Source organism: Phoxinus phoxinus (genome assembly GCF_949152265.1).
Source record: "Phoxinus phoxinus genome assembly, chromosome: 4".
In the NCBI taxonomy this organism is placed as follows: domain Eukaryota; kingdom Metazoa; phylum Chordata; class Actinopteri; order Cypriniformes; family Leuciscidae; genus Phoxinus; species Phoxinus phoxinus.
In genome coordinates this window covers 38,417,257-38,433,599 of record NC_136879.1, presented here as the reverse complement: position 1 = coordinate 38,433,599, position 16,343 = coordinate 38,417,257, and the positions used below count along the sequence as shown (strand labels likewise).

At 38.5% G+C, this 16,343-nt stretch overlaps 1 protein-coding gene across 2 annotated transcripts in view; it reads left to right on the top strand.

The window, feature by feature from the left end:
• Positions 1–5,583, top strand: part of LOC306997008 (protein NLRC3-like) — a 42,931-nt gene extending 37,348 nt beyond the window's left edge. For both annotated transcript variants that reach the window (XM_079609995.1, XM_079609996.1), the window contains 2 exons: positions 4,456–4,634; positions 4,967–5,583. In XM_079609995.1, coding sequence (XP_079466121.1) covers positions 4,456–4,634; positions 4,967–4,968 — 181 coding nt within the window. In that variant the 3' untranslated portion in view covers positions 4,969–5,583. The remainder of the gene's footprint in view (positions 1–4,455; positions 4,635–4,966) is intronic.
• The last annotated feature ends 10,760 nt before the right edge of the window (positions 5,584–16,343 follow it).

Here is a 16,343-nt window from a genome sequence, read left to right as displayed (position 1 = left end):
GGACAAAGACTTGTCATTAGTGCAGCACTGCAAGCAGCTGACGAGAAACTGCTTCTTTCAATTAAGGAAAATCTCAAAAATTAGAAACATGGTCTCACAAAATGATTTGGAGCTTATCATTCACGCTTTTGTGTCTTCTCGTTTAGACTATTGTAATAGTTTATTTTCATGCCTAAACCAGAAGGAGCTCTCTCGACTGCAATTAGTACAAAACTCTGCAGCTAGAATTCTGACACGTACTAATAGGAGGTCTCATATATCCCCTATCCTAAAATAACTTCATTGGCTACCAGTGTCTCATAGGATAAATTTTAAAATTTTGGTTTTAGTTTTTAGAGCTTTGCATGGTCAGGCTCCCTCTTATATTAGTGATTTGATTCAGCACTATACCCCTGTGCGTGCTCTGAGGTCTGTGGATCAGAATCTGCTGACGGTTCCGCGCACTCGCTATCGTACTAGAGGTGACCGATCCTTTCAGGCTGTTGCTTCTAGTTTGTGGAATGACCTCCCTTCAACTATGCGCTCTATTGACTCTGTTGATGCCTTCAAATGCAGACTAAAGACTCATCTATTTGTACAGGCTTTTAATTAGCTGCTTGTGGGTTGATATGATCATGTTCTGTTTATGCTTTTATTTTGTATATTTTTATGATATAAATGTTTTTATTGTGAAGCACTTTGTGGCCTTATACCTGTGAAAGGTGCTATATAAATAAAGCTTACTTACTTACTTACAGAGGAAATGCCCCAAATCTGCGACGCTGAGAAGAGAGAACTGTTCAGGAGACTGAAGAGTTCAAACCGCGCGCTCACTCAACCGCTGAGTTATCGTCACGTCAGAGGGTGGGGGAGGGGTGCATTGTTTTAATTGACTAAACTTACTCAATTTCTTAAGTGTGTGTTAAATATATGAATAACATTGATTTGAATTAAGTAATATTTTTGGTTCTTTAAAAACAGATCTGTTTAATTCTCCATTCTCAAATATTTTGATAGAAATTTCACAAATATATTAATTTTATTTCAATAAATAATTGGTTAGTCAAATGTTAAATTCTTTTAGTGACAAACACGTATAACTAAATTTTAGACAAAATTAAATGTTGGATTTTTAGTCAATTATTTTGGTATGTTCAACTCAAACCATCAAGTAAATGATTGTCTTTGTCTTCAGGTGTGAATGAGGACATTATTCATGACCTTGTTGGATCATTCACGCCCACCTGCATATTGCCTTTCCAAACAAAAAGTGTCTTACAAAATTTAAATCAATCTATTGTTTAATGTGAACGATTAGCCCGGATGATTTTCAGATAATTTTGAAGTAAACACTCTAGCCGACAACATCCATTAGTCAAAAGTATTGTGGGAATATGTGAAGTTGGTCGTTTGTGGTCTTATATCAGAAAATGTAAGTTTGAGTTTTTTGAATAACCACGCATAAATAATATTCTCTCAAAAATGCAAACATGTACATACATGTTGCTCACAGATTATGATAGCCATGTTCGTGCTAAATAGAGTGTAATTACACCTTTGCCATTAATATGTTTTTAAGCAACTGAAAAAAATACAAATATCAGGGCATGTCAAACATCTCAAGGACCCCAAAAACACCTTAGACCCCAGAGGGTTAAGCCCCGTTCACACCGCCAGCGATTTTGTCGCTGTATGTCGCTAGTCTCTGTACTGTGAAGTCACTTGTGGGCGTTGGTAGTGCTGTCGCTCTAATGTTATTAGTTTACTTAAGAGCGTCAAACAGGGAATGGTTATCCGTAACACAAATAAGGGGGAGAGCATTAAGATCAGCTTTACTAGTGGTAGGGATGGGAACCGAGAACCGATTCTTCTTCAGAACCGGTGCCCAGTGAATCAATTCCTTGGAACCGTTAGCATGCCTGCGTATCGATTCCGCGTATCGGTTACGCTCGTTGCAAATGTGTCATGACGTCACACGCGCTGCGTTGTTTTGATTCAGAACGCGGCAAACATGGCAGAGGCAGAAGTTCGACACAGAAGTATAATGAGGCCTTTAACGGGACGGGCTTGCTTTCCGACCAGCCATCGCGTGCCGTCTCACACACATTCACACTCACTGCACACACACACACATGCGTGCGCACATATAGGCCTACACTCACTCACTAGTGCTCACACGCTATCTCGCGCTCACGCACACACTCTTGCTCACTCACTAGCGCACACACACACACACACACACACTCTCTCGCGCTCACTCACTCACACACACACAAACGCACACATGCTCACTCACACGCTATCTCGCGCTCACGCACACACTCTCGCTCACTCACTAGCGCACACACACACACACTCTCTCGCACTCACTCACACACACACAAGCTCACACACGCGCGCGCGCACACACACTATCGCTCACTCACTAGCGCACACATGTTTTGTTTAAGGTTGAATCCAAATTAGCACTGTTAATATTCCAAAAGGCACAAGCTCTTCCTTGACTGTTTTCAGTCTGTGTTTTTTGTTTTTATGGCACATAAATGGCATTTTTTTTTTTTTTTTTTAAGTTTCTCTTCTTGATAATCTTTCAAGGCACACACTTGCGTGCCATGGCATACTGGTAGAGAAACACTGCCCTAGGCTATAGGTCCCTGGACTTTCCTTTGAGAAGTAGCTCACCTACTTTTAGGTTTGTCCTGAGGTTGCTACACATAATTTGTGTATATGTGCTCTGTGCTGTGTCTTCTGATCAGATATTAAAGTGAGTTAATAACAAACAAATTTGTACTTATTCCCTCACCCAATGAGAATCGATAAGAGAATCGATAAGGAATCGGATCGATAAGCAATATCGATAATGGAATCGGAATCGTTAAATTCTTATCAATTCCCATCTCTAACCAGTGGTAAGCTCAGAGTAGAGCATAGCCAAGAACATAGCATTGTCAATACCATCTGACATGGCAAGGGTTTCTCCTGCCAGCGTGCTTCTTACCACACGTCTGATTTTCTTAGATTGCCAAAACAGAGGAGAGAATTTTCCTGTTTTTTACATGAGGGCAATTAAAGCCCCTCCCTGTGTACCTCCATCTGGTAGATTGCCCAGTGAAGCATCACTGAAGACCACCAAACTCATATCATCACTGTTGCCCAAGTGTTGAAACTTAAGTGTGACTTTCTCTGACTTAAGTTTACGGATCACTTTGTTCACTTCATGTATGGACTGAACAGTAGCATTCTTAATGTTGGATGCTAGGCTACATGTGTCAAACATAACATCTGGTCTTGTTTGTTTAGCAACCCACAGAATCTGTCCTATCTTGGACCTGAGTTGTTCTCTTTCTTTCTCGTTTAGTGGAGCCTCTCTCTGTACAGCACGTGCTTGCCTGTAAGTGAACTGGTTGTAGGTTTTCAATGTAACTGTGCTGATGCACCTGCACTACACCACCCACAGTTGCAATGTCCATCCCCACGTATGAAAAACTCTCATGCTCTTCACGACCCACATGAAATGCAGATTTAAGTACAGGGATGACATTAGTTACAAAGTGCTCAGAACCTGCCCCAAAAAAAATCCACCACATGGCATGCCAGTACTCCTGTCACCTCAGACTGCTCATTCTGCCAAAAAAACACTGCAGGATCAACCTGTGACATTTTACCACCACTGTTCAGCATGAGTTCTTTGACCTTGTTGTACCAGTAGAGCGTCTGCAAGTCCACACACACATTTCTTTAGTTTCCACAACGCATTGTCCACGCCTGCTTCTGGTGGAGGACGAATGTAAATGTCTCTTGAGAGTTCCATTCCCTGCAAAAAGGCAGACTTAATATCCATAGAATTTACTTTCCATTTGTTTTGACAAATAACAGCTAACAGCAGCCTGAGTGACTCTGATGCACATGTGGGAGAATCTTTCTGTAGTTCATGAATATTGACTTCTTCAAAACCTCTCGCCACAAGGCGAGCTTTGGGAACAATACCATTAGAAGTTTCCTTCAACGTACAGACCCATCTAGTAGAAATACATTTTTGACCCTTGTCTGTGACCTCTTCGTAAACATTATTATTTAGCCAGTTTTCAATCTCTTGCTGTTTAGTAGCATCAAAAGAGATGTCTTTGGAAATGAGTACATCAGCATCGGTGTTATCACATTCAGTGAGAAGATCATCAACATGTGACATGTCTAAAGCTTCCTTTTGACCCTCGCTGCCATTTGGTTCAAGATACTGCACATTGTACCAGTTTTTATGCCCTTTTGCTTTTCCTGCTCTGCCTAAAACTCTGGCAGTGTGCTTCGAACCATCATCTCTGTTTGTAAATGTCACTGTCTGACCTGTTCAGTTAGTTAACCTGTTCTGTAACATATTAATTTGTGCTTTAAGTTTAAACTTTTTCTTTAATAATGGATTCACTGCTAAACTGATCTGATCTGAACTGAGAGTGAAGTGTGTGTCATTGTTCTCTACAGGTTGAGTAAGTGTGGCGTCACAGATGAAGGTTGTGCCGCTCTGACTTCAGCTCTGAGATCAAACCCTGAACACCTGAGAGTACTGGATCTGTCTGGGAATAAAATAGGAAAATTAGGAATGAAGTTGCTCTCTGATCTGAATAATGATCCACTTTATAAACTGGAGACATTATACTACTGTGAGTATATCTTTATTTCAAGCCTTTAAATTGACCCAATGTCAGTGACAGGTCTCATATGTGTGTAACTGGAGAATATAAGATAATAATTCAGCTTCAAATTAGTCTCTGTACACTGTTTTTAATAAGAGTTTAATTCTGTGATGTGAATATGATCTATGAATAGGCTCTATATGAATATTTTCATCTCTTACATGTTTAAATTCACAACTTTAGTTTCAATTGGAATGAATTAATTCCAATTTAGTTTTTTTTCTGAAATGATCTCCAGATGTGATGTGACTCAGTAATGTCTCACACTCATATGTGTCTGTCTGTGTGTTTTATTGTAGGACTCTCAGTGTTTAGACGTCAGTTCAGTTTCCTCAGGATCAGCTGATGGTGATAAAGAGCCGCTACAGAGACTGAAGACACAGAAACACACAGCGATCTCACTGACGTGTGTGTGACTTCACACCAGTTTCTTGTTTTATAGTAATGGCTCATGAAAATGAGTGCTGAAAACAGCAGCTTTGAATTGTTTCAAATTTGTTAGATATTGATTACAATGTAGATGTGAAACACTCAAAATACGTGGCAAACGATTAAAGCAAAGTGAAAACAAGCCTTAGAGATTTATTGTGAAATACTGACAGCGTTGGGAATAGTGTTATAAGTTTTATCAAGAGTCTGACTGCAGAAGAGATGCTGTTAATTATACCAGCAGAGGAAGACAAAGATTATGCAAATCATTTTACTGAACATTTATTTCTGTTAAATATATTTTCATTATTAATCTATTTTTTATGATGATCTATTAATGTTTCCAAATAAATCTTCACATTCTTTTACTGGTTTCTTGTTTTTACCCTCCTGCCTCTGAACACAGTTAGTACTACTAGAGCTCAATGAATTATGTGCTCTCCTTATCAAGGGGTCTTACATTATAATAAAAGATCATCAAGCATTATTTCAAGTTCAAGTTTATTTATAGAGCAAATTTACTACCGGCTGACAACCGACCAAAGTGCTGTACAAAAATTGCAATAAAATACACAATAAAACAATGATCACTTAGGATCAGTGAGTACAAAATCCAATTACATATTAAAAGCTGAATTAAACAGATGAGTTTTCAGAGCGGATTTAAACTCAGATAAGGAGGAGGCCATTTTAATTTGGATTGGGAGTTTGTTCCACAACGTGGGGCCCGCTACTTCAAACGCTCTATTTCCCATATTTTTCAAGTGGGTTCTGGGAATCTGAAGGAGGAATTTGTTTACCGATCTAAGCCCTCGCTTGGGGGTATATAAGTGAAGTAGGTCCGACAGGTATAATGGTGCAAGATTATTTAGTGATTTGTAGACCAGCAATAAAATTTAGTATTCAATTCTATACTGAACCGGTAACCAATGTAGGGATCTCAAAAGGGGTGTAACATGCTCAAACTTTTTACATCCCTTCAGAAATCTCGCTGCTGCGTTTTGAACGACTTGTAGGCGTGAAATTTGAGTCTTAGCAACACCATAATATAGAGAGTTGCAATAGTCCAGCCTCGATGTTATGAAGGCATGGACAGCAAACTCTAAAGAGGCGTTAGAGAGAAAAGATTTAATTTTAGAGAGAGAGCGTAAATAGAAGAAGCTAGAGCCCACTACAGAGGCAATTTGCCTGTCAAATTTCAGACTATTATCGATCATCACACCTAGATTACGCACTTGGGATGAGGTACTCAGGTTTGAGATTTCTAAATTTTGTGAGTTTTGTCTACTGGTTTCGGAGGGGCTAAAAACAATGGCTTCCGTTTTATCTGAATTTAAAAAAAGGAAATTTTTTGAGAGCCATGATTTTACGTCGTCCAGACATGTGGATAAACAACAAAGAGCATGCTCATTATCAGAGGTCAGAGGCAGATAGATTTGCATATCATCAGCGTAGCAATGAAAAGAAACGTTGTGTTTCCTAAAGATAGATCCCAAGGGAAGCAGATAGAGAGAGAAAAGAGTAGGTGCAAGAACAGACCCCTGCGGTACACCACAGGTTAGCTTGCGTGATGATGAATTAGAATTTCCTATTTTAACTGAAAAAGTTCTATTGGTTAAAAAAGATTTGAACCACTTTAAGACCGTTCCTCCAAGTCCCACATAGGACTCCAACCGAGATATGAAAATTTCATGATCGACGGTGTCGAAGGCTGAGGACAGGTCTAACATAACTAAAATAACAGAATCTCCCGAGTCAGTAGCCATTAAAATGTCATTTAGGACTTTAACAAGGGCCGTTTCCGTGCTATGCAATGTTTTAAAACCTGATTGGAAGGTCTCATAGATGTAGTTATTAGTTAAAAACGATTGAATAAACGATTATTTAATGTATAAAAGATCATTCATTTGTAAAGGAAAATGTCACATAATTAAATTTATTTGCCTTATTTTTTTACTTGAAGCATTAACTTTAAAATAATTTTAGATTTGATATTAATTATTATTATTAACTTATAATAGTTAATATATTAAACTGATATTTGTGATCACATGCCACGCTGACAGTGCTTGACAAACTTTATTTTTTGTTTTTTTTAAACTTTAGTAAAATATTATTTTTAAGTGTTACCCAAGTTTACGTCTAATTATAATGGAGCTTTTTTCTTGAACTTTCCTGAGAAAAATTTAAAATTTTACAGAAAATCCTTGAAACATTGTGTTACATGTTTTTGCTCCCTCATTCAGGTTCAGCTACTCTGATTCAAGAAACATTTATTTAAGAAAGAAAAAATTATAATTTAATAAAAACAATAATGTAATTTTTTTTATTAACAATAATATAACACTGCCACTACTAATAATTATATAATTGACAAATGTTAAAATAAGTGATTGAATAGAATCACGTGTAACATTAAGTGTTTAAAATTGTAAAATAATTTAAATCATGACAACTCTCGGATAGTTTTGGAATGTTATAGAATATTTATCTAAATATTTATTTATTTATTTACATAGCCAATTATCTCATTGGCTGCAGGATCAGCAGAGGCCAATCAGCATCTTTCATTATGCTCTGAAGGTGGATGCCTTTTCATTCTAGGCTCTGTTTACACGTGGTATTAAGATGTGTTTTGGTCGATCGGATCACTAGTAGATGAGGGAAACACACTCCTGTTTAGACCTGCTGTTTTAATCCATGTCTTTTTTTCACTTTCAACAAATTCTGTCCTGATTTCTTCGAGGAGAATGTCTATGTGCAGTGTCTCATTCTCAGATCTCACTCATCTTTAGCAGAACATCTTATACACAAATAAATGTGACCCTGGATCACAAAACCAGTCACAAGTAGCACGGGTATATTTGTGGTAAAAGCCAACAATACATTGTATGGGTAAAAATGATAGATTTTACTTTTATGTCAAAAATCATTACGATATTAAGTAAAGATCATGTTCCATGAAGATATTTTGTAAATTTCCTACCGTAAAAAATATATTTAAAAAAAAAATTTGTGAGTGAATGCAGCACAATCGTGAAAATGTAACAGTGATTTTCTCAATGTTTCGATTTTTTTACACCCTCAGATTCCAGATTTTCAAATATTCAATTTCAAATATTGTCCTTTCCTAAAAAAACATACATCAATGGAAAGCTTATTTATTCAGCTTTCAGATAATGTATAAATCTCAATAAAAAAATTTGGTTTTGTGGTCCAGGGTCACATGTGTTACCTTTTTTTCCTCATACCTTTAGAACAACCGAATCAAGCCCTTTGTGTGTGTGTGTGTGTGTGTGTGTGTGTATAGATAGATAAAGTAGAAAAAGTGACAATTTATGCAACTGAGATGAAGGGAACCATGTTTATTTACAATGGAAAAGTCGATTGGGGTCATATAGACCCCTAAAGATAAATTGAGGGTTAAAGGTGATGACACAGGGCAACTTTTTGAGCAATGTTGCTGGGCAATCTTGCAGAGCGATTGTTGCTTGGGCACTTTCCCATTGAAAATGGGAAATACATTTCTATCTGGATGATTTAGATCGGTCGTGGGCTCTGTGTCTCATCTGGTTGCCAGTTGACCGCAACATTGCCCAAAAAGTTGCCCTGTGTATCATCACATTAAGAGTTCAGAAACATTTGAATAAAAACATGCCTATAGTGTTTATATTGACGCTTCCCCTTTAAGAGATTCACTCGCGCGCACGTAAGCGAAGCGAGAGAGCAACGGCAAAAACAGTCAGACAGGAGAAGCGGAGAGATTAATGTTCAATTTAACTTTTTAGAAGTTGATTTTAAGAGTCTAAATGCAATACATATTGATGCTTACCTAGTCAGCAACCTAAAATGAATACATTTGGGTAAAAGACAGTTGTTTGGTGAGTTCTGTGAACTTCTGTCTCGTTTGGTTGAATTCGTTATGCTGTTTAACACCATTGAAGAGTCTGCAGTTACACGAGAAAAGCGATAAATATGTATAATTTAATCGTTTATGTAAACAAAATTTGAATGTACGCAATGTAGTTGAAGTTTGTAACTGTATAAACGGAGTTGTGAGTAACTTTACAAAATGCCCACTCCACGGCAATTTTGAGCTGCTGAGTAACGTTAACATAACAGTAACGGTTTGCTCTATCTATGGTTTTGTATATTTTTATTGGAGTTATTTGTATTTATGGAGTAATATGATGTATTTTATGACCTGTTGTGCAGGTCAGGGTTTTTATTCCAGTTAAAAAAAGTTTGATATTTGGACAAAGATTCTTCCATGGAGACTAAGATGGCCGCCAACCCAGAATGTGAATCTCATCTCCTTTCATCAGCGAGAAGATCTGCTACATCGCCCGCTAAACTCACTGCCAGAGCGGTAGGAGTGATTGGGTTCAATTGAATTGTTGGATGACGATTCTTTTTCTACCTTTTTCATTTTTTTTTAATGAACTGGATTCAACACATTTTCTTCTTTTTTGTACATTGGACAAATTTAACTATATTACACAAACTGAAATACTACACATATCTCCCAATAATATCGGTCTGCAGAGCCACAGTTTTACTCCAGCAGTTTTGCCCGCACATGCGCTGTCACATTTCATTTTTAAATCTTAGCGACTGTTCTGTCCTAAAACTATCTAATGGTTATTGTTACTCCTGCTGTTATTGTTACTCCTGCTGTTGCTCGCAGGCCTTTAGGCTCCTTTACTGAAATAAAACAATGCTTGTGTCATGAACACTTTAATCTTTTACGTTTTTTCCTCCAAAACCAAACAGCCTGGTATAATAAACACACTTTATTTTTCAAAGCCTGGTATAACATTCAATAGACGATTCGAATAGACATTCAAAGGGTAATTATTAGTCTAAAGTCAAGATAACTCTAATTACTTAAGTTAATTAGTTCTGCCTGTGGTTTATCCGTAAACTTGAACACAAAACTTAATTTCAGGCCGAAAGTGTGAGCATATTATTAAAGGAAAACTCCGGTCAATTTTAACATTGAGCTCAATTTTTAGTAAATTTGGAGTGCTGTCAATACAGAGAACAACGACAAAAATCGGTGTTGCCTACACCGTGTTATCCTATTTTTAAAATTAGCACCCTATTGACTTGAATGGGGCAAGTTTTAAACCTGCTTTTATCCTCTTAACATATTTGATGTGTCATACAAGTGCCCAGCCATGTTGAGTGATTCCTTAAGAGTGAACACGAGTGAATCTGACTGCAGTAGATGCTGTCTACTGCGCCAGCGCAAATACCTGTATTTAGTTCCTGTTTTCGGTAGAAGTCCAAAGTAGTCGATTGTCGAGTTCACGCGCGTGATCATAGTAACTAAACCTATGCGCGTGAACTCGACAATCGACTACTTTGGACTTCGACCGATAACAGGAACTAAATACAGGTATTTGCGCTGGCTGATATAACATAATTTTTATTCATATCTTTCACATCTACTGCAGTCAGATTCACTCGTGTTCACTCTTAAGGAATCACTCAACATGGCTGGGAACTTGTATGACACATCAAGGATGATAAGACTAAGAACTGGTTAAGTTTAAAACTTGCCCCATTTAAGTCAATAGGGTGTAAATTTTAAAAAGAGGATAACACGGTGTAGGCAACACCGATTTTTGTCGTTGTTCTCTGTATTGACAGCACTCCAAATTTACTAAAAATTGAGCTCAATGTTAAAATTGACCGGAGTTCTCCTTTAATTTGTTGGAGACATAACCAAGTATACAATTTAATTTACATTTACATTTCAGTGCGGGTATACCATTATTTTACCATTACTACATTACCATTGATCATTCACTATAAAATCATACAAGCGCGATTACACCAAGACGTAAAAAAAAAAAAACAATCTAATTTCAGGGTTGTAAAAGGATGACACGCTAGTGTTTTTGTTGTCCCTAACCTCTGACATGAATAAGTGCATGTCCTCTTTGTTTTTTAACGTGAAATAAAATGAGGCCCTTATTTCGTCATCCTCATCCAGAAGTTTGTCACGGTGTGCACGCAGTTGAGCGAGGGCATTCAGTGCATCTTCCTCCATGCAGACAATACGGGGTGGCAAGTATTTGCTCTTCAGCAGCTGGTGATTTTCCTTTAACCGTTCAACACCTTCTCTGATGCTGCTCATCACATTGACGTTCTGTATGAAAAATATTTTAAAATTAACAGCAATCAACAATTTTACAGTTTCATCAAAATAAAACTTTAAGAGTAAATATCTACACTGCAGAACTCTACAGCATAACTCAAGATGGTGTGGTGGCGTGACCCCCTCCAGCGCTCCTACGTCATGCTCAATTTCCCCTGTCCCATTCCTCGGCTGTAGAATAGCACAGTGTGATCTACTGTATTTCAGTTTTCCACAAGACTACAATCAAGTCAACAAAATGTATCATTTAAAGAAGTGTATTATTTTATGCAGACCCAAACTAAGTGTTGACATACTTCTAATTCACACATGAGAGAATTCAAGTATTTGTATCAGTCCACTTTACAGAAACAAACAAAAATAACAAAGGTCAAGGTCCCTACCCTATTACAGGGTGTGTGAAATGTAAGACTTTTAAGCCCTTTTTAATACCGCATCATAAAACTGCAACATACATTTAGCAAGAACATACATTTAGCGAGAACATACATTTAGCAAGAACATACATTTAGCGAGAACATACATTTAAAGCAGTACATGCCTGTAATGATCAGACTAGCTCTAGACCATTTGGCTTGGGGCACACGTAGCCCTTTGTGTGTTCAGGGGTCTTTTAGGGTCTTTCAAGGGTCAACCCTGGAGCAATGGGACTTACTTGGTGTGTGTGTTTAGAGCCCGTCTGATCTCTGTGTCCCCTGAAAGTCTAAGTATAGGATATTGCAGACTGAAAATCAGATAAAAAAAAAAACACTCTTGACAAAAAAAGCTTATTTCACTGTCAGTGAGGCAGGACCCACCGCCATGGCCTCCTCAGCCCAGTGTGCAAACCGCCTTCCATGTCTGACAAAATACAAAAAGACCATCAGCTTTTGGTGGATACGATGGACTGGTCACTGCCTCCTCTGTGTCCCCCAGACATTCATGCTCGTCTGTTTTACCAACTGAATCCAGCACCTCTTCTGTGCTTCGGACTGTCCTAAACAATTCAGGCCGCTCTTGGAAAAAATGACACTTGGCCACATAAATATGTGGACAGGAACGTTTCGTTTTGGAACATGGACAATGCCATGAGTTTAATTTGGTGTTGCACACCACCATAACTCGTCCAAGAACACTGTGATAGGACACTGGGCGCAAATACAGATCCAATTTTCTTGATTTGAGGAAATCCAACATTTAGACACACAGATAGAGGGACATTGTTCTCTCTGGATAGGCTTTGCCGTGCAAGGCAATTCTCCCTTGTGTCTTCAGTAAACCATTTGGTTTGCACCATCTTTGCCAGTGAATCCTCCCGTAATGTGTCAGACTTATCTGTGTTGGTACAGTAAGTGACTGACCTCAGATGTACACATATGCTTTCATGCCAAATCCATGTTTCCTTGACATTCCTGTGACTCGCAGGACACACAATGATGTTCACCCCATGTTTTATTCTGGACATGAAGAGGGACACTGTCTATTAAAAGTCTTTTGGACAGAATATATACCATTAACCTCATCAATACTCACTCCTGAGGTGGTGTTTGGAGTTCACGCCCAAAACCTGGTTGGTATGCTTACAGTCAATGTGATTTCTCATGTTACTTTTATTCAAAACCACATTGCACATAGGACACCTTTCCCCAGACAACTGGTCTCACACAGACTCTCGTGACTGCATGAATGGCTTGGTCAGCTGACTCTGCACTGGCAGAACACGGCTCTTAAAGTGGTACTGAGGATTACTGCTTAGTCTGACACACAGTTAAATGTTTTTTAAAGCAGCATAGACTGACAATACATGCAGTGGTAATGGAGTTGTGCCCTACACCCTAAGCCACATCGGTGAATAGTGTATCTGTAGCATAAGAAAACAAACTCAATGAAGTGTTGGGCCATGACAACAGTCTCTGTTAACCCTTCTATTGTGTTCCTGTCGAATATGTCCGATTTAAAAGTTTTCTCTGAAAATTTTTAATTTCTGATTTTTATAAGGTTCCATGACTTTGTCCACACATGGCATCTGAACACACAACATACATTTGGATACATTTTTGGGTGTTTTATTGAACTTTTATACACTGGTGATCCCAGTCAAAAATGACCAGTCATTATAAATGAATGCGTGAGACTACAATAAGCTTATAAAATTGAGTTCAGGCACATGCCCGTTTATCAGATGGACACAGTTTGACACAAAATAGTTTGTGATAAGAAGCACAATATGTTTAATCAGAGTATTTGTTTTAGTAAAAATAATCCATTATGCTTTTTTACAAAAAAAAAAAAAAAAAAAAAAAACGAGTTGTATGAGCCGAGGTCATTATAAAAAAACAAGCCCAGCCCAGGTGGGAAAAAAGTAACGCAAAAGTAACGTAACAGATTACATTTGTAAAAAGTAACTAATTAATGCAATTAGTTACTTTTTAAGGGAGTAACGCAATATTGTAATGCATTACTTTTAAAAGTAACTTTCCCCAACACTGTCCATACATTATGCTTTTTTACAACAACAAAAAACGAGTTGTATGAGCCGAGGTCAGTGAGGCCTGTAGGCCATAAATAGCAAATAGAAGTTCAAAACTTGTGATGTTCACAACAACTTAAGTTGCTAAAAATATGTAGGCTATCATAACATTTGGTTATAATAAATTAATTATAAATTGTTTTAGTCAAAATAATCCATACATTATGCTTTTTTACTCAAAAACGAGTTGAATGAGCCCAGGTCAGTGAAGCCTAACGTACACACCATAAAAAGCAAATAGAAGTTCAAAACTTCTTCACAAAAACATACATTGATAAAAAATATCTATCACAAAATTAGGTGATAATATATTATTACGAATTTATAATCTGCTATAATGGGGCGGTTATTTTAGACCAGGAACATAAAACTAGTTCACATGAAATTAACACAACAGGAGGGTCAAAATAATATCTGTAAAGGACCCAATAATGATGACAATCCTCTGACTGTACAGTTTGATATAACTAAAAACTGTGAAGTTTGTTACTAAAGAATATTAAATTGTAGTATAAGTCTAGATGCAGGTTACGGTAGTTCGCTATAGGTACTTATCGATAACTACATTTCCCGCAGAATACATTAGTTTTCTAAAGTCGGCTAACTTAGAGTTAGTGTCGGCTTACCCTCATGTTGGACTGCGCGGGTAAAATGTAATTTAAGATATCGCTTGATGTGACTTTCTCCTGACGGTTTATCATATTGAATCGAGCAGAACCGACAGTGAAATTGGTCACAGCAAGAAGAGCATTTTGAATACTTAGGGAAATTATTCCCTTCCAGTGCCGTAACATGCATCTGTGGGGCAAAACTGCTGTGGGGTAAAACTGCTGTGGGGTAAAACTGCTGTGGGGTAAAACTGCTGTGGGGTAAAACTGCTGTGGGGCAAAACTGCTGTGAGGTAAAACTGCTGTGGGGTAAAACTGCTGTGGGGTAAAACTGCTGTGGGGTGAAACTGCTGCTGGGTAAAACTGCTGTGGGGTAAAACTGCTCTGGGGTAAAACTGCTCTGGGGTAAAACTGCTCTGGGGTAAAACTGCTCTGGGGTAAAACTGCTGTGGGGTAAAACTGCTCTGGGGTAAAACTGCCGTGGGGTAAAACTGCTCTGGGGTAAAACTGTAGTTGTGGTAAAACTGCTGTGGGGTAAAACTGTAGTTGTGGTGAAACTGCTGTGGGGTAAAACTGCTGTGGGGTAAAACTGCTGTGGGGTAAAACTGCTCTGGGGTAAAACTGCTGTGGGGTAAAACTGCCGTGGGGTAAAACTGCCGTGGGGTAAAACTGCCGTGGGGTAAAACAGCTGTGGGGTAAAACTGCTGTGGGGTAAAACTAGTTGGGTAAAACTGCTGTGGGGTGAAACTGCTGTGGGGTAAAACTGCCGTGGGGTAAAACTAGTTGGGTAAAACAGCTGTGGGGTAAAACTGCTGTGGGGTAAAACTAGTTGGGTAAAACTGCTGTGGGGTGAAACTGCTGTGGGGTAAAACTGCTGTGGGGTAAAACTGCCGTGGGGTAAAACTGCTGTGGGGTAAAACTAGTTGGGTAAAACTGCTGTGGGGTAAAACTGCTGTGGGGTAAAACTGCCGTGGGGTAAAACTGCTGTGGGGTAAAACTAGTTGGGTAAAACTGCTGTGGGGTAAAACTGCTGTGGGGTAAAACTGCCGTGGGGTAAAACTGCTGTGGGGTAAAACTAGTTGGGTAAAACTGCTGTGGGGCAAAATTGCTTTCGGGTAAAACTGTAGTTGGGGTAAAACTGCTGTGGGGTAAAACTAGTTGGGTAAAACTGCTGTGGGGCAAAATTGCTTTCGGGTAAAACTGTAGTTGGGGTAAAACTGTGGCTCTGCGGTCAGACCCGTTTCCATATTGGGGGAATTTAACTATTTTACACATATTGAGTGAACTTGTACTCTTTCTCACAGCATAAAACTGTGTATTGAATATTTTTTATTGATTTATTTTTATTGTTTTATATTCTTGTTGTTAAATGTGATTGTGTTTATTTATTTTGCCTCGAGTGCAACGAAGTTGTTCTTTTACCTGTGAAGTGAAAAACTTTTACTTTCTATTTATTTATATATATATTTATTTACCCCACTGATCCACTACTATTTTAAAGTGTGTTGTGTTACAGTGTTTCTGTATTCAACATCTGGTCTCCAGCGTAAGTTTAATATCTTTCCACCCAACAACTCATCATAATAACCTAGAGCGGGTCCAGTAGCAGAAGTGTGTGTTGGAGGACCCAAGTGCCACATATTTGTCCATTTTATTGCGAGTGCAGTTAGCTTGCAGAGACTCCGCCCACAAGCTCTTCTGATTGGCTGTGACTTGTGATTGATTTTGTCGCATTGAATCCTGGGGCAGTTCAAGCTCAAACCGGTGCGCAACGTTTTGCTCAAGATGGTAATCCATCAGCCGGAAACCGAAGCTTCCCCGGGCGCCGCCATTGGCTATCAAGCCGTCCCCTGCTGTTAGCATTCCTGTGACTCCCATTCATTTTGGCGTCACTTTTTGTTTCCGATACCGATTCCGATACCTGCAATTCAATATCGGCCGATACCGAGTACCGATCCGATACA